Source organism: Rhincodon typus, chromosome 29 (genome assembly GCF_021869965.1).
Source record: "Rhincodon typus isolate 14 chromosome 29, sRhiTyp1.1, whole genome shotgun sequence".
NCBI lineage: Eukaryota > Metazoa > Chordata > Chondrichthyes > Orectolobiformes > Rhincodontidae > Rhincodon > Rhincodon typus.
The window spans coordinates 6,997,194-7,016,732 of record NC_063360.1 but is presented as its reverse complement, the minus strand read 5'-3'; the positions used below and the strand labels follow the sequence as shown (position 1 = coordinate 7,016,732).

The following is a 19,539-nucleotide window of genomic DNA, read 5'->3' as shown; positions in this document are numbered from 1 at the left end:
GGGAGGTTGTTGTTGAACTCAGGTGAATGTACAGGGACTTGAAGACACTTCTCAAAATTAACCCTGACGGTGAAGTGCAGCCGAAAGCCTAAAAAATTGTAAACAAAAGCTGAAGTTCCAAAGGACCTCCCTGAGACCCTACAGCAAATGGAGGTAGTTCATGTGCATTTACCAGTCCCAGACCGCCTGGGGAATCATTGATACAAGCCTCAGCACCAGGTTAGTGACCTTCCTGCTGCCAAAAAATGAATTTACCTCCACCCTAACTATGGCTAGTGATTTTGAGGTTGGGTTGAGTTTACGCAAAGTAACCATTTGAAGAGGTTTGCAACGGAATACTTGGGTATCGTAAAATCAATTTAATAGACTGGCTGGGGGCAGCTCCCCATGAGATTAATGTTATATCGTGTGAGCCAAGACTTAACAATAACTGTAAAAGCTTGCTTTTATATAATGCCTTTCAGCTTAGTAAGATATCCCATGGTGTTTCACCAAGAGCACTCTTAAACAAAATTTGACACCAGAGCTACATGACGAGACCAATGACAGAGACATGTTTTAAGAAGCATCTTTTAAAAAAAAGAGCAAGTTAAGTGGCTTTTTTTCTAACTCATTCATGCAATGTGGGCATTGTTGACTGTGCCAACATTTATTGCCTGTCCATAATTGTCCTCAAGGAGGTGGTAATGAGCTGTCTTATTAAACTGCAGCAGTCCATCATGGGTAGGTACATTCAGAGCACCGTTCGGGAAAGAGTTCCACAATTTTGACCCAGTGACACTGAAGGACCTGCAGTGTAAGTCCAAGTCATGATGGTGTGTGACTTGCAGGTAATGGTGTGACACAACAATGGGTGGAAAGGCATGTTGCAAGAGGGATACAAACAGTTTACAGAGAGATAGTGATAAATAAGTGGGGAAAATTTGACAAATGGACTATAATATGGAAAAATGTGAAGTTTTTCATTTTGGAAGGGAGAACAAAAGAACAGGATATTATTTAAATGGAGAAAAGCTGAAGAAAGCTGTAACACAAAGATACTTGGGAGATTTGTGCATGAAACACAGAAAGCTAACACACAGGTGCAGTTATAATCAGGAAGGCTAATGGAATGTTGGCCCTTATTTCAAGGGACTGAAGTACAAGGGTAAGGAAGTCTTGCTGCAACATACAAGGTGCTCGTGAGACAACATCTGGAGTACTGTGAGTGGTTTTGGTCCCCTTATTTAACAAAATATCTTCATTTCGTAGGAGGCTGTTCACAGAAGGTTTACTAGGATGATCTGCAGTATGGAGAGATCGTTTTATGATCAAAGCTTAAACAAGTTGGGAGTTTAGTAGAATGAGGGGTGATTTCATTGAAACATATCGGATTCTTAAGGGACTTGACAGGGTAAATACTGAGAGGATATTTCCCCTCTGGGGAGAGTCTAAGACAATAGTAGATCGTCTTGGAATAAAGAGGTGCCGATTTAAGACTGAGCTGAGGAGGAAATTCTAATTTCAGAGGGTTGTGCATCTTTGGAACTCCTTGCCACAGAGAGCTGTGGGGCAGAGTTCTTGCCTATATTTAAGGTTGAGATAGATTTTTGATCAGTAGCGGAATAAAGGATTATAGGGAAAGGGAAGAAAACGAATGTTAGAAATGAGGAATCAGCCGTGATCCTACTGAATGATGGGGCAGGCTGAAGGGGCAGAACAACTTACTCCTGTTATTGCTTATCATCTATGGTCTTATTTGCTGCCCGTGTCCATCTAGATGGTAGAGGCTGCAGGTTTGGAGTTGTGAGCATGGAGGCTTAACATGGAAATTTTAGCCCTTAGGGTTTAGACACTGGAGTAATAAAGATCAGAGAGTGAGGCAGAAGAATCTGATTCTAAGTTGAATGATAACTGGGGATGGGGGATCTACACTGATTTCAGTTTTCCCCTGCAGAATGTATATGTGTTTGTGTGTGTATGAGAGAGAGAAAAAGAGAGTGTGTATGCGTGTGTGGGGTCAGGAGAAATATTTCCACGTCCAAAAACCAATAGAAGTTACAACTTAGCCAAGCTTAGTTACCTGGAATCAAAACAGTCAACAGAAGACCCATAATATCGATTTCCAATTCCTGCAGCTGTTTGTTACCCGCAATGATCCAGCCAGCTGATTACTGCAGCAAAAATGTCACAATGAACCAAGTGATTTCAAAAATTAAGCTGAAACTAACCTGTTGGTCATTAATAGCTGAAATCATTATTTCCCCTCCACAGGAAAGATTGCAATTGAATCATAGTTTACTTACTTATAAAGTTATGTTTGCACCTGGAGTACAATGATAAGTAATTTCAGTCCCTTAGATGATGAGAATGGAAGTCTCCAAGACTCTTTTTAAGTCGCATATGTACACTCAATGGTACATGAGAGACCACATGTTAGGTTTAAATCAATCATTCTCATTAATGTGCATACATCATAAGTTGCTAGTCCTCGCAGATATTGATATTTGGATTTAGGACTTGGCCATCAATGAGAAGAACCCTTTCCAAAACTCTACAAAATTCAAACAGAACAAACCAGTGAACATGAACAAAAAGCACACCTGGCAGTGAATTACCTGAACTCTGAAGGATGATAGGATTCGGGGACCACATGTAATTTATAGAGCACAGTTTGATTACCACAGCAATGGAGCACAGTCTTCTTTAAGAGCAAAACCCCATGTGTGAGACTTGAGATTTTCAATTTTGATATCCGCCTGTTTCCTTGAAGAATCTTGTTTCTGTATCTGAAATATTACTTTCCCTTGCATTCTAATACACTGCACTGTGATGTCATGAGATGATCAAAAAGACTATGCAGGAGAAAGAACTGAGGTTGCTGTGCCATTCTCGATGGTGCAACTGACTGGGAGCTAGACAAAGCCAGTCTACACTTCACTCCATCCATTGCACAGCTCAGAAAATAGTGGCAGTGATGCTCAGCAGAGTTACAAGATTCTCAATGAATAAAGAAGAAATAAAAGCAGCAGGAAGTTTTATCTGAGATAGTAGGAACTGCAGATGCTGGAGCATCTGAGATAACAAGGTGTAGAGCTGGATGAACACAGCAGGCCAAGCAGCATCATAGGAGCAGGAAGGCTGACGTTTTGGGCCTAGACCCTTCATCAGAAAATGTTTTATCTGTTTTATTTTCCCTACCTGAATCTGTTGTTTTCAATATCGTTATTTAAACAGGGGCGTTGAGGGGTATGGACTTGAAAGGGTCAGTGAAACTGGACAGAACTCCTTCAGGTTAATGAGAGTTTCTCACTTCATGGTCGAGCTCTGTAGCTCCTTCGGGAGAAAGCTGGACCATCAAGCTGGATTTGTTGTCACAATCCCTCCCAATCCCTGTATCTTGTGGAGCTGATGCCAGGACGAGCACCTCGGAAAAGGAGCAGTTGCCTGTTTGAGAGCCAACCAGAGTGAACTCAGATTGTACTGGGGAAGAGTTCATATATATTTTGTGCGCCCTCGGTGAAGTTAATAGCCCAGGATAACTGAAGTGATGTTTCACCAAATCAGTATGTGTTGCCACTTCTCCCGCTCTTTCAGGCTGGTAGTATCGAACCAGAGATGAGGTCCTGTAGTGGGGAACGTTGGTGGTGGAGCAGATAGCCTTTCAGTTGGACACGGAGGAGCGCTTCATTCAGTGCCTGTGCCTTCATTCTTGTCTGCCTTTCTTTTCAGCGCCTGGCCAATTCCAAAGCTCACACATCCAGATTCATAAGTGCCAATCTTCCGTGTAATAAGTTCAAGAACCGCCTTGTCAACATTATGCCGTACGAGACGACGAGAGTGTGTCTACAGCCAATCCGTGGGGTGGAGGGCTCTGATTATATCAACGCTAGCTTTATCGATGGGTACAGGTAAGTGCCCGGGGGTTGGGGGAAGGAGAATCCTCCATTGTTGACTGCTTGCCACAATTCTGTAATGAATACTGTAGGTTTGCAGAGCAGTTTTCAGAACCATCTGTTGTGCAGTTCGAAGCACAGTTGTAGCAACAGGAGATTGAGTTTTTAAATTCTGAACAATTTCACACAATTATTAATAGGTTGGACATGTTGCCCAACATATTTCATCGCAAAAAAAACTGTCATCTGGCAAAAGAGAACTTCACTTAAAGGCATGGAGCTTAAAAGCAGTCAACCTAAAGCCTTGCAAACTGAAACTGTTGCTGAGCAAGGATTTTTTTTTTTGTAATTCACCCAATCTTGAAGAACCTTGGTGCTTTCTTTCTGTAGTGTTTGCAGCGGCATGTTTAGTCATATAACTCGGTAAGCATTCACAGCACTGCGGTACCTCACTTGATGCTCATTTCTCATTTGACTCCAAGCTGTTGTTAAGTCCTGTACAACATCCCCATCTCGTGTTGTCCTTTTTTCTGACGTCTGCTCATCCACGCATCAAGCTGAGGTCACCTCCAGATGACCTTTTAACCTGTTCCTTTCCCTGAGCAGGGAATGTTGAATTTAAGTGCAGAAACCTGAGTTTTCTTAGTCTGGAACACCCAGTGCCATTTCCCACAGAGCATTTTTCCAACAAGCCAGTGGCCTACACTCATGATACCCATTTTTCTAAGGTTGCAAGTTTCTCTTTTAATCATATCTTCTTCTTCTCTTGATCCATTTCACCAGGACTTGTACAAAATGATGACCAGGTCTTTTTGCTAGTGAAATTTATGTGTGACAGTGGCCAAACTCTAACTCACTTCCCAAATTTCACTTCCCTTAAGTGGAGACATACCTGGAAGAGGATCCACCTGACAGCTCTGCCAGTGGTCTAAGCCCAGCTGTGCTTTAATGTTACTGCATTGACAATTCTTGATACGTATCCAGTGTCCCAAATCCAGCACCCTCGGGACCAATGTCCTGCCAGATTTTAGACTTGCCCAGATTTTGGATTCCTTGTCACTCAACTTGTACCAACCCACTATAAATGAATAAATGTAAATCTCACACTTTCAGTCTATCAGACGTACAAAGAATGAGTCGATCCATTAAAATCACAACTGATACCTGCTGCTGAATTCAAACAAAGAATAGAATGGCCGGATAAATTATATAAATGCTGAATGGCACCCAGATAGTAAGATGACTGTTTCTTGGTCAAGCCTAGTTAGTGTACAGCAGATTTTGGCTCCTGTACCTGTACAGGCGGCTCCTGGGTTCTATTACGAAGTCTGTTCATAACTCAATTTGTCACATGTCAGAGCACAATTCAGAATGGAAAGCAGCTGTTCATAACGATAGGAAATGTTCGTATGTTGGCTCTTAAAATTTTAAAGCCATGTATGGTATTGCATTCACAAGTATGAGCGTTTGTGAGTCAGACATTCATAAATCAGGGGCCCCGAAATACTAAAACACATGATCGAACAACTGACATTTTCAACTAAGCCACCGATGAGACAGTTGCCCAGACAATCAATCCATTCATTAGAAAAAAGAATTGAAGAGATTTGTGAGGCACTGTTAGTTTGTGATTTTCACTCAAAGTTAGCTGTGCAGAGGGGCTTGTAACTGTGAATGTTAAAGCAAAGAATAGTCATTGAAAAGAGTGATTAGAATTTGGCACTGACCCCACCCGCAGCATCAATACTTTCTGTTGCCGGGTTTATCAAAGAATCAGCAAAACAAATGTTTTATTGATGCGTCAAATTCCAAAATTATTCCTGGTATTTTAAAATATACTTTCTTGCCATAATTCTGTCAGAAACACAAGCTCTTTAGCTTTGCCTATCAGCGGTTTATTTGAGGGGAATGATTTGTTTGTTACCAGATTAGTTGAATGGGCTTGGAACTGAAGAGTGTGGTTCAGTCTGTAAGGGAAGGTGCACAAGGAGAATTCATGGGTGGCTGTCAGACTGAATGTATCAGTTGAGCCCTGGTGACTTGTATTAACTTCTGAACCAGTGAGGGTTTGGTCTGAACCAGTGAGGGTTTGGTTTCTGAAGCCTCTTGAACATTTTCATTTGTGGCAGAGGTAATGATAGGGCTGTGATGAGAGATCTCCTCCAGCTTTTCAAGGCGGGAGTGCCTCTCTGCCAATAGATGGCAGTCAAACACATTATCTCAAGCTTGGAGCAAAGACAATGGAGTTCACCTGCCTCAGATGTTGCCTGTCTATGTGAAAAGACTGAGCAAGAATGTGTCAGGGACCATGAGCAAGAGAAAGAGAGCAAGCCAGGTTTCTGCCCAGGTTAGGAGTGGGGCTTGGTTGCCAGCTGAGCTTTCTGAATCTGAGGGAGCTGGCAACTGGGGAAAGCCCTGCAGATGCCACAAGGTTTGAGGGGCTCCTCTCAACCATTTGGGCAAAGGGCAGCCACAAGTGTGCTGGGAAAAGCTCCAGTTGTACCTCAAGATCCAGGGCAGGCAGAGCAGTGAAGGACCTGAGAGTAGAGTATCAGCACAATGCAAGCAGACTCAGGTACTTTCTCTTGGGTCATCTTCAAGATTTTTAGTCCATTCTGGAAGACTCCTAGACAATATAGTTAAGGCTACCCTTAACCGTAGAAAACATTTGGCTCACAGACATCAGGGTTAACAGATTTCCAAAAAAAATTCTCTGTGGGAGAGAAAGAAGGAAAGAATCTGCACTGTAAGTGGAAATGCTTCACTACCTACCACTAGTTGAGTTGGGCGCAAAGCAAAACAGATCAGTTTGATTACACAGCAGTCATTTTCAGGTCAAAGCCAATTAGCAGTTATTCCACAGTTTAGCAGTTAGCCACCTGTTCTTTAAATTGGTAGGTGACAAAGTACCAATAGTAGAGGAAACATTGATGTTGTACCGAGTACAAGTGTTGTCTATGCTGGCAGCTCGTGAGCACTCTCACTCTGCCCCAGCACTGTGTGGAGCAATGCTATCGAATGACCACTTACCCTGTGCAGTTGGAGATAGCAAGAACTGCAGATGCTGGAGTCAGAGTCAATACAGTGTGGAGCTGGAGGAACACAGCAGGTCAGGCAGCATCACAAGAGCAGGAAAGTCAATGTTTCAGATCAGGACCCTTCATCAGGACTGTCCTGACCCGAAACATCGACTTTCCTGCTCCTCTGATGCTACCTGACCTGCTGTGTTCCTCCAGCTCCACAGCGGGCAGTTTCCAGCTACCCCAAATCTTCCTGTGTGTTGCCAAATGACTTAATCTTCCCACCTTCCAAGTTGTGGTTTAATCATTGAGACACACTCAATCAAATCAGGCTGTTGGCAAAACTTGTCTCAGTCGTCTCAAACTTCATCCTACTTAGGGGGAGGTGATGGCCTAGTGGTATCATTGCTGGATTGTTAATCTAGAGACCCAGATAGTGTTCTTGGGACTCAGGTTCGAATCCCGCCATGGCAGATGGTGGAATTTGAAATCAATAAAAATATCTGGAATTAAGAATCTAATGATGACCGTGAATCCATTGTCGATTGTCAGGAAAAAAAACCCATCTGGTTCACTAAAGTCCTTTAGGGAAGGAAACTGCCATCCATACCTGGTCTGGCCTACATGTGACTCCAGACCCACAGCAATGTGGTTGACTCTTAACTACTCTCTGGGCAATTAGGAATGGACAATAAATGCTGCCTAGCCAGCAATGCCCTCATCCCGTGAATGAATAAAAAAACTTGCTTCACACACCATTAGACCTTCCATCCGCAACCTTCATCAACCCCCCTTCCATACCCTGCCTATGATCCCTAATACCTCCATGACCCCTAGATGGCGACTCACCCAGTATTCACTCTGAGAAGACCTTGTATAAATAAGAAGAAAATAAACTCTAAAACAATCTAATATATCTCTCACCCATCCTCATTAGAGACTGAGAAAGCTCCTATTTAAGAAACCCATCCAAAACTTTAAACTATCCCTAAACATTTATTCAGACCCCTCTAAAGGATCGTTTAATAGACTCTTTAAACTGTTACTCAAACTGTGAACCCTAGTGAATTTTTTTTTGGAAACACAGCCAATCATTCACAACAGCTTAATAATAGCGCTGAGGAAATGTCAACAAAGAACTGTATTGAAACTGCTCAAGCAAATATGTTTTTCTAAATCAATTTGTTCAGATGTGTTGTGACACACCTCTCCACCCAGGCCTCCTGGCCCAAAGGTAGGGACACTACCAATGCACCATAAAACCCTACCACAACCAGATGGTCATGCTTTTTCCCTAATCAGATGACCTGTCAACAAAGCACCTCCGAATGTGACTTGTTGTTCATTTTTACTGGTAGTTGCAGTCTGTCTTTTTCGTTTTTAAAGAGTGTGGGATTTTAGAATTTTCTTAAATAGACCTTATTTAATCTTTCTACAACATTTTTATGTACTCAATCAATTTGGGACTCCCACGGTGCGTGTTGGATACTGAACTCTGCTCACAGTTTAAACAGCCTTGCTGAGTTCAGGTTTCTGGATATGTTGGAAATGAGGATAGGACTTCATATCCAGGCTCTGCTCACCATTTCAAAGGTCTTCCCAACTCTGCAAAATCCTGCCCTTTGCTTGTGTCATAAGTCTACGAAAGAAAGTAATGTTGCTCCTTTCCCATTGTGGATTAAACTGGCCTCATTCGCTGTTGGTTGTTGGGGGTTTAAATATGTAAATACATTGAACAAGGAAATGATATTCAGCTCATTAAGCCAATTTTTTTCAGTGATTGACATCCTACTCTATGGTGGACTCTACCTGATCCATTTAATCTTTGCCACAAACTATGTGCATTTTACCATATAATGGATTCTCTCTATTCATTTAACCCCTCTCTGCTCCACCCAATTAACTATCTATTATAGACGATATAACTATCTCTTATCTCTTAGACATTTCCTTTTACTATCATTGGATGGACTGATTTCTCTGCTCACTGTTGAGACAACTCCTCTTATTCTTATCCTAATTAAAGTTTTTTTCTTTCTTACCTACAGACAACAAAAAGCCTACATAGCTACACAGGGTCCTTTAGCAGAGACTACAGAGGATTTCTGGAGAATGTTATGGGAGAACAACTCTACCATTGTCGTCATGCTCACTAAACTGCGTGAAATGGGACGTGTAAGTATCATTGAATTCGAGAGCAGAATCAACTAGGTCCTAAATGTATCAGTTCTTCCAGTATTCTGTGGCTGATTGATTTTGTTCTCCATTTTAAATTATTTAAAGAGGCAGAACACTGGTGCCACAGCTTGCAGCTTTGCTCCATGTGTGGTAGTCCCTCAAAATGAAGAAGACCTTAGACCCTGTGCTTGGAACCTTTTAATGTGTGGAGGCTGTTGTTTCACAGCTACCGCCCAGTTCCATCTGACCAGGAACCTCTCCCACTTTCACAGCCCGCCGTAGGTATATCTGAAAGAGTTATTGATTGATAACCTAGTTGTTTGGCCACATTATGCCATGACTTTCATCGCCATCAAGTCCTGAAGTTAGTGTCCTGAAGTTAGTGATACTATCCAGTCCACCACAAGGTTGTTGTGTGTTAACCTCCAATCCTGCAATCATTCAATTCTCAATCTTGGCTACATACATGTGAGAAGACACCAGACCAACCAGAAGGAAAGTATGTTTCTGTAGAAAGCAACTCAGAGAAATTGTACCTCACCCTTCTATTAACTGATATGAGGAACATTGGCAAATGCCTGGGAACAATTGGGTGCCACATCAACTGGGTATAGCATTTGTCACAAGGAGACTTCAATATTGAAAAGGAGAAGATGGTATTGCAAAGATCAGTGGTTCAAACTGTGAAACCATTCAACCAACTGGTGTACCTTGTAAAAAAAATCTATAACTTCATCATCATAGCATCCAGCTGCCTTGTGAATATCTTCCATGTGAAGGCATGCTTTCTGACAACAGTGCAAAATTTGCCTTATGTCAATTTATATTATCATCCAGTGGTGATTTTGTTATCAAGATAGGGCCTCAGTTCATAAAAAATGAAAATTTGTTCAAAGGAAATCTTATGTTCTTCCTTACATAGTGAAATCTTGGGTGAACACAACCCTTTAGCCAATTTGGCCTCAATGTTTTGTTGAAACTAACTTAAAGATTAATGTAGAAATATATTCTTTGTCCTCTCTGTAGCTCAGTAATGAGATAAAATAGTGAGCATGCTAAGACTGTTCCTGTGGCACATGATATTCATTGAGTTGGAGCAGGTTGTAGGAAACAAAACTTGGCTATGGAATTACTTCAGCTCATCTAAAATAGCAGTAACAGATTAATTCACCAACACTTCCAGATAAGGAGGCTGCCCAGTGTGGTTCTAAACCATACAGACCACAGAAGCTGTAAATTTAATTCATAATCATAGAATCCCTACAGCATGCAAGTGGACTATTTGGTCCATCGAGTCCACATCGACCCTCTGAAAAGCATCCCACAGAGACCCACCCTCTTACCCAATCCCCATAACCCTGCATTTCCCATGGCTAATCCACCTAACCTACACGTCTTTGGACTATGGGAGGAAACCTGAGCACCCAGAGGAAATATCTGCAGACATGGGGAGAATGTGCAAACTCCACATAGACAGTCACCTGAGGGTGAAATCGAACCCAGATGCCTGGTACTGTGAGGCAACGGTGCTAATCACTGAGCCACCAAATCTCTGCTTATTTTCACATTACACCTTTAACAGATCTTAGCATTCCTTACAAAACCTACATAATATCCATACATGGATGCTAAGTACATGATCAGTGGTGAGTAGCATATGTTGCTTATTACCTCTGCCCATTAACAAAGAAAAGCCACTTGAGCAAGTTATATGCAACCTTGGAGTGGGTGGAAATTTGTGACAAACTGTGGGAGAAGCATAAAGAGGAGTTTAAAATGTAACCTGCGTCTCTGCAGAAGAGGGCTTGTTAATACCTCTGCCCAGCCCACATCATAATCTTATCACCAGAACACATAGTAATTACAATGTCATGATCACAATGTCTGCACCAACTCTTGTACCATTTTGAATCTCTGAACCAGCGGTGCGCCTCTGAAGGTATGAGTTACGGATAACGGAATGAATTCCCGTCTTCAAATTCATCATTCAAACATTGGCGGCTGGTTGCTGGGGCTTTTTTCCTCTTTGAGACTTCTCCACTACAGCTGTGTTTATTTTTGTGAGTGTTACCTCACAGTTTGTACCAGCTGTCGCTGCAGCTTGAGATATTTTGTCAGATCAGTGAAGAATTTTCACACACAGGTGCATCCCCTGAGTCTGGCTGTACCTGTAGCACCACATATAATTTTGGATTTGTGGTTTTACTCACACACACTGTCAGTCTTCATGTTTGCTTTTGGCAGCTGAGTCAATCAACATGGAAAGAACAGCGCTCCTTGGAGCACAACAGGCTGTACTAAGCCAAGTTTGAAGTTGCTAGGGGTAGAGTAGAAATTGGGGTGAGGCACTTAATTCTGGGGAGAAAGTGCATTATTAAACGCAAACATCACCAACTGATCATTTGCTGAAATACCATTGGAGTTCTGAAAGACATCAACTTATAGAAACTAAAAAGACGTAGGCTGTTTTGATGCCTTGAGCCTGCTCCACCATTCCTTATGATCATGTTTGATCCTCTATCTCAATGCCATATTCTTGCTTTCTTAACATACTCCTTGATACCTTTCAAAGCTAAAAACAATCTATTTCTTGAATATAGTCAGTGACTTGATCTCCACATTCATCTATGATGGAGAATTCCACAGGTTCGCCACCCTTTGAGTGAAGAAACCTTTCCTCTTCTCTTCCATATTCTTAGACCATGTCCCCAGGATTTAGACTGACAATGATTGAAAATATCATACCTACATCTAGTCTCTCTAGCTGTGTTAGAATTTTTAAATTTTACACATTTTGTTTTGAACATGTTTACTAAGTGAGCCATCCAGAAATTCCAAGACTGTTAACAGGATTTGTTTGACCAGAATGACTGGGGACTACTGTCTAACCAGTTTATTTAGTATACCTCCAAAAACAAGTTTCTAGCCTCAAGAATATTGTTGTCTAATGAGATTTCATTGAAGAATGGGACTGGGTGACCTCCCGTTTATTTTTGCATTGTTTGTACCTAAAGGAAGCTTTTTAAACAATCAGCTTCTACTAGAATGTCTGGGTCACAACAAGGAGATATTTTATAATTAGAATGCGCAGTGTTTCATTCTTTTCTCAGGAGTTGTTAATCTCCTGGGTTAATGACCTATTATGCATGCTTTCATTGTTAGAAATTAGCTCCCCTTTCTGTTTAACTATTCACGTATCTACAACATCCTCTTTTACCTACATACGCCACTAGCAATCTTACTTATCTATATTATTTTATCTGTGCGTCTCAGTCTCCTTCCAACTCTATCTAGCTACCAGTCTATATCAAAATACCTCTGGATCTATTTTCCATCTATATACCTGCTTGGCAACCAGCTTTAGATCTTTCATCACAAGCCTCAGCGAGAAGCTCTATCTTACAGAGGTAATAAGAGCTGCATTTGTGAGGAGGTGTGTGTGGAGCATGGTAATCAAGGAGAGAAAGAGGAGCTAGTACAACCAATCGTATTGATTGTACTTGCCATTAGAAAACAGCCTGGATACAATCAGTTCAGTGGCTAATTCTTTCAAATTCTTTTTCTTAATTTAACCTACTTTTCTAATCAACCTGTTCAGAGATGTTATTATACCCTTCTCGAGTAGGTAGGACTTGAACCCGGGCCTCTTGGTCCAGGGGTCGGGACACTTTCACTGTACCATAAGAGGGCTCTTTGCTAATTCTTTCAAAAAAGTCCATGCAATTTCTTCCATCTGTCAGATATTGGCCCCATAATGGTGCTGGGAACTTGTGGTTTCAAGTGATAACAAGGTGTAGAGCTGGATGAACACATCAGGCCAAGCAGCATCAGAGGAGCAGGAAGGCTGACATTTTGGGCCTAGACCCTTCTTCAGAAAGTGACCATTCTTTATTTAGGAACTCAGACTGTGCAAATTATTTAATTATATGCATTTAATTATCTTTTTCAAATTCATTCATGGGACATCGGCATCACCGACCAGGCCAGCATTTATTACCCATCTTAATTGTCCAGAGAGCAGTTATGAGTTAGCCATTGCTTTGATTCTGGAGTTGCATTTAGGCCAGACCATGGAAGGAGGGCAGTGTCTTTCTCTAAAGGGCATTAGTGAACCAGATGAGGTTTTCCAACAATCAACATGGTAATAGTTATACTTTTCTCTAATTCAAATTCCACCATGCCATGGCTGGATTCAAACCTGGGTCCCTAGAACGTTACCTGGATCTCTGGATTATCAGTCTATCGGTAATACCACTAGGTCGTCCCATTGCAGCTAAACCTTGATCCTGTCTGAAATGATTCTGACAAGTCTCCATCAGGAGTCACTTTAAGCTGTCAGACCGAGGGCCGTGAAGCCAAAACACCAACCCTAGCTGAGGTCACTCAAATCAGCATAGACTGCAATTGAATCTGTGTTATATGTTGAATTTTAACAATTTGTTCCATCTGTCACCGTGCTGGTGACACTGATATTGCATCCTAGAGTTTCTTCAAAAGCATAATCCAGACTGTCCAGACGAAACCCAAGTTCAATAGATTTCAACATGCCCATCATTACTCTTCATTCAGATCTGACTAACAACAATGGAGCTAAGTTTTGGTCTGGTATTGATTTGTGACAGTCAGGGTTTGCAATAAGTTCTTTCTGAAATATGCCAGATTGGTAGCAGGAACAAACTTCTTTAACTTGAGCTGTCTTTTTTAGTAACAGACTAAGTTCCAGCCCATGACAATACCAAACTCACATTGCCAGATTAACCGAGGCTGACATGACTTAAACTTGGCACTGAGTGAATCTGGTCAGTGTACTGCAAGATACATGCCCTCTTAGAAGAACAAGGGCAGCAAGTGGACGAGAAAACCACTCACTCCATGTTCCCTTCCAAGTTACACAGCACCCTGACTTGGAAGTATATGTCTATCTCTTCATCATCTCAGCCAACCAGCACTGCAGAGCTCTTTCATCACATGGACTCCAGCAGTTCGAGAAAGCCATCATGCCCCCAAGGGCAAGTAGGGATGGACAATATATCTTATACTTGCCAATGATGCCCATCTCTTATGAATTTTTAAAAAAAGATTTCTCAATGCCAAATGCCTGCCCAGCAGGTACCAGTGGCTTACTCTGTAAACGGAGCTTTTATAAAAGAAAATAAGCTGCAGCTTAAAGTACCATGTTTCTTGGTCCACTGTCAGTGAAACACAGATCTGTTGTGTATTTAACAGGAGAAATGTCACCAGTACTGGCCAGCTGAGCGATCCGCCAGGTATCAGTACTTTGTGGTGGACCCAATGGCAGAGTACAACATGCCGCAGTACATCCTACGTGAGTTCAAGGTCACAGATGCAAGGGTGAGTATCAAATCCTAATGTTGCAGCAGTTGGAGAAAAGGCTGACAACCTAAAAAGGATACAAATTGGTGCGAGTGTTAGGGAGGGTGGGGACTCGTGCTGGGAGTGTTTTGAAATGTCCCTACACCACATGAAGTAAGGGATGACTGATGGTGCTAGGAAATGGAACTTGCCCCATTTTGATCTGTGCCAGACTGGGCAAGTCCACATTTCTCAGAGCTCTCTCTATCTGACTTGACAGCGTCATGCTATTGCTACTGTAAGGCTTGAATATTTTAAAACCAACTTTGTTTTGCCATTTATTTTGTGTTTAAGCCGTGTTTGTGGGCGACTTCATTAGGAAAGCGAGCTGACTACTGTTGTTTAACTTGATGGACTGAGGGGCCTGGTTTCACAGACACAGGTGCAGGCACACACACACACACAGATAGGTGTACAGAGACAGGCACACGCACGTTGAGCCTGCCCTGCCATTTAATGCGATCATGGTTGATCATTTGTCTCAGATACAACTTTCCCACGCTATCCCCATATCCCTTGAAGTCATTAATCTCCAGGAATCCATTGATTTCTGTCTTGAACATGCTCAATGATTGAGCTTCTACAGCCCTTTGTTGGAATTCTGAAGATTACCACATTGAGTGAAGAAATACCTCTTCATCTTATTCTTAAATGGCTTGCCCCTTATCCTGAGACTCTGTCCCTTGGTTCTAGGCTCACCCACCAGCAGAAACACCCCAGATACATTCAGCCTGTCATGCCCTGTAAAAATTTTGTAAGTTTCAATGAGATCACCTCATTTTTTAAGACTCCAGAGATTACAGACTTACATTATCTGATTAGTTTGGGGGACTTTACACAAATTTCTTGCTGTGTTTCCTGTAATACAGTGACTAAACTACAGAACTGTTTTGGTTGTAAAGTGCTTTGGGACCCTGATGTTGTGAAAGGTTCAATAAAGCATATTGTTTTTCTTGAAAACACGCATACACTCTCAGACTTGCATGCACCCGTACACCAACACATACCTACACACGCACAGACACACACACAAACGCACGCACACACACGCGCACACACACACGTGCACCCATACAAACATTCACACTCACTCACGCATACACACATTCACACATGCAAACACATTCACTAACACACACACACACTCACTCATATATACACATTCACACACACACATTCTCACTCTCATACATTCATGCATGCACACACATATACATACACACACACACAGTCACTCACATGTACACACATACACACACACTCTCACTATTCACATACACATTACCTTACACACACTCACAAACTTCTTCAATTCATTTGAAAATACTGCAGCTCCAAAATGCAGATATTTTGGCCAGTTGACAGTAAGATCTGTTGAAGGAAATAACAAGTATTAAGAATAACCAATTTATGGGTAATATGCTGTATTGAAAAATAATCATTGAGAGATAACCATCAGGACTAGGATCTGACTGTGATTACATTTAGTTTTTGCCTCAGGTGTTTTACTGCTGTGTGCTTAAATTGAATCTAATCTGAGAGGTTTCTCAGATGGCAGGGCAATGCACTCTGCATCGTGGAAGAGAAATCTCTTTTTACCGCACCAAATGACAGTTTCTGTGTTTGAGAATCTCGTTTGTATTTTGATTAAGGACTCTTAGCAGTCATCAGGATAAAAATAGCTGTCATCACTAAATAGAGGCCACTATCAAGCCCCAGTTCTGATCTACTGTACTGTCCCTCTGTAATAAGATGCTGGCACCTAACCAGCTCATCCAGACATGCCCGTTCCTTGGGTGAAAGGGCAGTGCTCAGCCCCTCTATTGGTGAAGCCAGGACTGAATTCAAAGTCAGGGCTCAGAGGTGAAAGAGCACTGATCCCACACACCGTGCTCGCCTGCTTATCAATCATGGTCAAATGCCATGCAGCAGGGACCACCCAGGTCAAGAAAAGTGGTATTGGGGGTGGTTGAGAAGTCATAATTAAGTGACTCCTAGCTCCTGTTTTAACTGCTTTTAGAGTGAAGGAAACAGATTGAATCAGGTAGGGAGTTTCTGAGATCCTGGGAATTAATGAGTTAAATTTGCTGTATAACAAGGGATGAATTCAAAACAAGATTGAGGAAGTGAGGGGCCTAGAAAGACCTGAAAGAATGGGAGCACTGAAAACACTGTTCTCTAACTTCAACATCGTCCTTTGTGTTAAAAATCAATTAAATTATCCAATAATTTGAAATGTGGAGAATAACTAACTCAGGAAAGCTCCAAGAGTGGTTTGAATGTGGAACCACATGTAATTAGGTCAGAGTCATGGAATCATAGAATTTTACAGTACAGAAAGAGGCCATTCGACCCATTATGTCTGTACCAGCTATCCAGCAAGTCCCATACCGTTGCCCTCTAACTTCATCCTTTTCAAATATACATCCAGCTCTTGTATTTAATGGGAAGTTAGATAAATGAGAAAAGATACAAGGGAGAAAGAAATAGACAGATATGCTGATTGGTTGTGATATACTCAGGTGGGAGAGGAGTCTCGTGTAACATCAGCATCAGCAGTGAACAGTCAGACTGAAATGGAGATTGCAAGAACCGCAGATGCTGGAGTCAGAGTCAATACAGTGTGAAGTTGGAGAAACACAGCAGATCAGGCAGCATCAGAGGAGCAGGAAAGTTGACATTTTGGGTTTACACCCATCAGCCAGTCCTGATGAAACATCGACTTTCCTACTCCTCTGATGTTGCTTGGCCTGCTGTGTTCCTCCAGCTCCACACTGTGTTGATTCAGTCTGAAATGGAACTGTTTCTGTGTTGTGTTTTGCTGTACTGTGGGAACTTCAAAATGAAAGTGCAAGTCGCCATAGTCCCAGGGGACCCTAGGCTGCTCTCTCATTAGTGAGAAAGAGAGACGACTGGCAGTGAGTTTAACCTGAGGGTCACCGTGCCTCGTGCCTGGGATGAGCCTGAGAAGGCGGGGCCTTCTTGGTGGCCTCAACCAGGACGAGAATTAAACCAGCACAGTTGGCCTTACTTTGCAGTGCTACCAAGCCCCAAAAGGGAAGTTAGTACAAACTATCTTGTAATTATAAGGTAATTGGATTGCGGCTTTACATAAGAAGGTAACTGATGTTAAACTGAAGAGAATAAAGTCTGCAGTGCTGAAATGCTGGAGATGATCAAAGGACCACGTCTCAAATAAGAAGCTTTGTCTTGTCAAAAAAGATTTTTAAAGATTTATGTCAATAAATTGAAGTAATGAAGCAGTATGTTTTAAGTTAGAACAAAGGCCACAAAAATAACTCAAGGAGAATATCAGCACTCCCCATAAATAGGCCAGTTCAATTTTTATTTAAGAAAGGCTGCAATTGTTGCCATTGCAACTGCAGAGAGTCGCCTTAGAGACAAATAGGCCTTTTGATGTCATGGCCATCGACAACACACAACTTCATATTTTATTTCATGTAGCATCCTGGTGCTCCTGAAATGAGCTTGAAAACTGTTGACTGAGAGGAATTCTCCAGAAAAGCTCTTTGTGCCTCACTCATTTTTCCACTTCCTAAACAAGGTGACGAAGCTGGGAAGTGAGGGGAACGATGGGGGATGTGGCTGGCAGCGAGGTGGGGTGGGGGACGGTGCAATCAACAAGATGGGCAGTGGGACCAGGGTGGGAGGGGGTGAGGGCTCTGTGACATCGCTTGCCATCAAGTGCAGGCAGCTAGTGGCCGTCTTGGTATCAACAGCACCCACTCCAGGAAGGTTGAGAAGAGTAATAGAGGCCACTGGGATACCAAGAACACACCAAGCTTTAGTTTCAAACGTGTCAAGGTTATAGGAGGAAAGGAATATTGAGAGAGAACCAGTTCCACATTTTTATGGTTCTTGATAAGAATAGCGAAAACATCTATTTCAGTATGGTACACAATGAAAATCAGACTGACCTCATGTAACAAAGACACCTTTATGACTTGTCCGTTATAACTTCTTTCCATTGACATGAGCGAAATGCAAGTGACCTGCATTTCCTCTGGTATATAAGTCTTCCCTGGAACTTTCCTCCTAAATGTGCTTTTTCAAAAACTTCCTTGTTCTGCTCACTCTCTTCTGTCAATAATTGGAGCACATCTCCTGAAAGGCACAGTTTCACTGTTGACATTCCCATCAATTGTATAAATGTGTAGAAAAAGAAGTTGTGTATAGTGTCAATATGTCAGCACTATTATCCTGTGCCAGCCGGTCTATTTTCTCAATGATTCCCATACCCTTAACAGGTAGATTTATCAGCACAGCCATGCCTGTCAAAACCCAAACAAAATCTTACAGAACAGGAATAAATAATAAAACCGAACGAAGTTGATCTTCAAAGGGAAGTTTTTCCTGAAATGAAGAAGATTAATCCTTCCATTTCTGGGCTTCTTATTTAAAACAGTAGCACATGCAAAACAGTATGTTGTTATAAATGATTCACTGATTTTTGAACCAGTTTGCAAAGTTCATTCCATTTGTAGGTTGCTGCTGGTGCAAAATTGCCCAAAGAGCAAAACCACTGTGCTGCAAGAGGAAGAGTGATTTGAGCTTTAGGCCCACAGTGTAACAAAGGACTACATAAACAGGATAAATAGAATTCATTGTCTATCACTGTGAGGAGTCTCAAACAATAGCACAGCATCAATACATTGCACATGAAACAGAGAACATTGACAACACTGAGTAAAGGGCTCTGTGAGGCGGTAAGGAAAGATTTTGAGGCTGAGAGATCCAAGAAAGCTGTAATTGCAGTGAAGCTCAGACTGAATGCTAAAAGCTTCGAGGCTGCTTTAAATCATTGTATTGATTTCAGGTGGTTATTAGTAGGCATAGCCAAATGGCCACTTGACTTCATTGCTCAGTCCTTTGAGTATAGGAGTTGGGAAGTCATGTTGAGGTTTACAGGACATTGAGGGCTGTTCTGGAGAACTGTGTCCAGTTCTGGTCGCCCTGTTGTAGGAAGGATGTTACTAAGCTGGAGAGGGTTCAGAAGAGAATTACCAGGATGTTGCCAGATATGGAAGGTTTGGGTTATAAAGAAAGGTTGAATAGACTGGGACTTCTTTCAC

At 42.0% G+C, this 19,539-nt stretch overlaps 1 protein-coding gene across 12 annotated transcripts in view; it reads left to right on the top strand.

The window, feature by feature from the left end:
• Positions 1-19,539, top strand: part of LOC109930527 (receptor-type tyrosine-protein phosphatase delta-like) — a 458,059-nt gene that overhangs the window by 424,209 nt on the left and 14,311 nt on the right. For all 12 annotated transcript variants that reach the window (XM_048614046.1, XM_048614043.1, XM_048614048.1 and 9 more), the window contains 3 exons: positions 3,712-3,890; positions 8,944-9,070; positions 14,300-14,425. In XM_048614046.1, the coding sequence (XP_048470003.1) occupies positions 3,712-3,890; positions 8,944-9,070; positions 14,300-14,425 (432 nt within the window). The remainder of the gene's footprint in view (positions 1-3,711; positions 3,891-8,943; positions 9,071-14,299; positions 14,426-19,539) is intronic.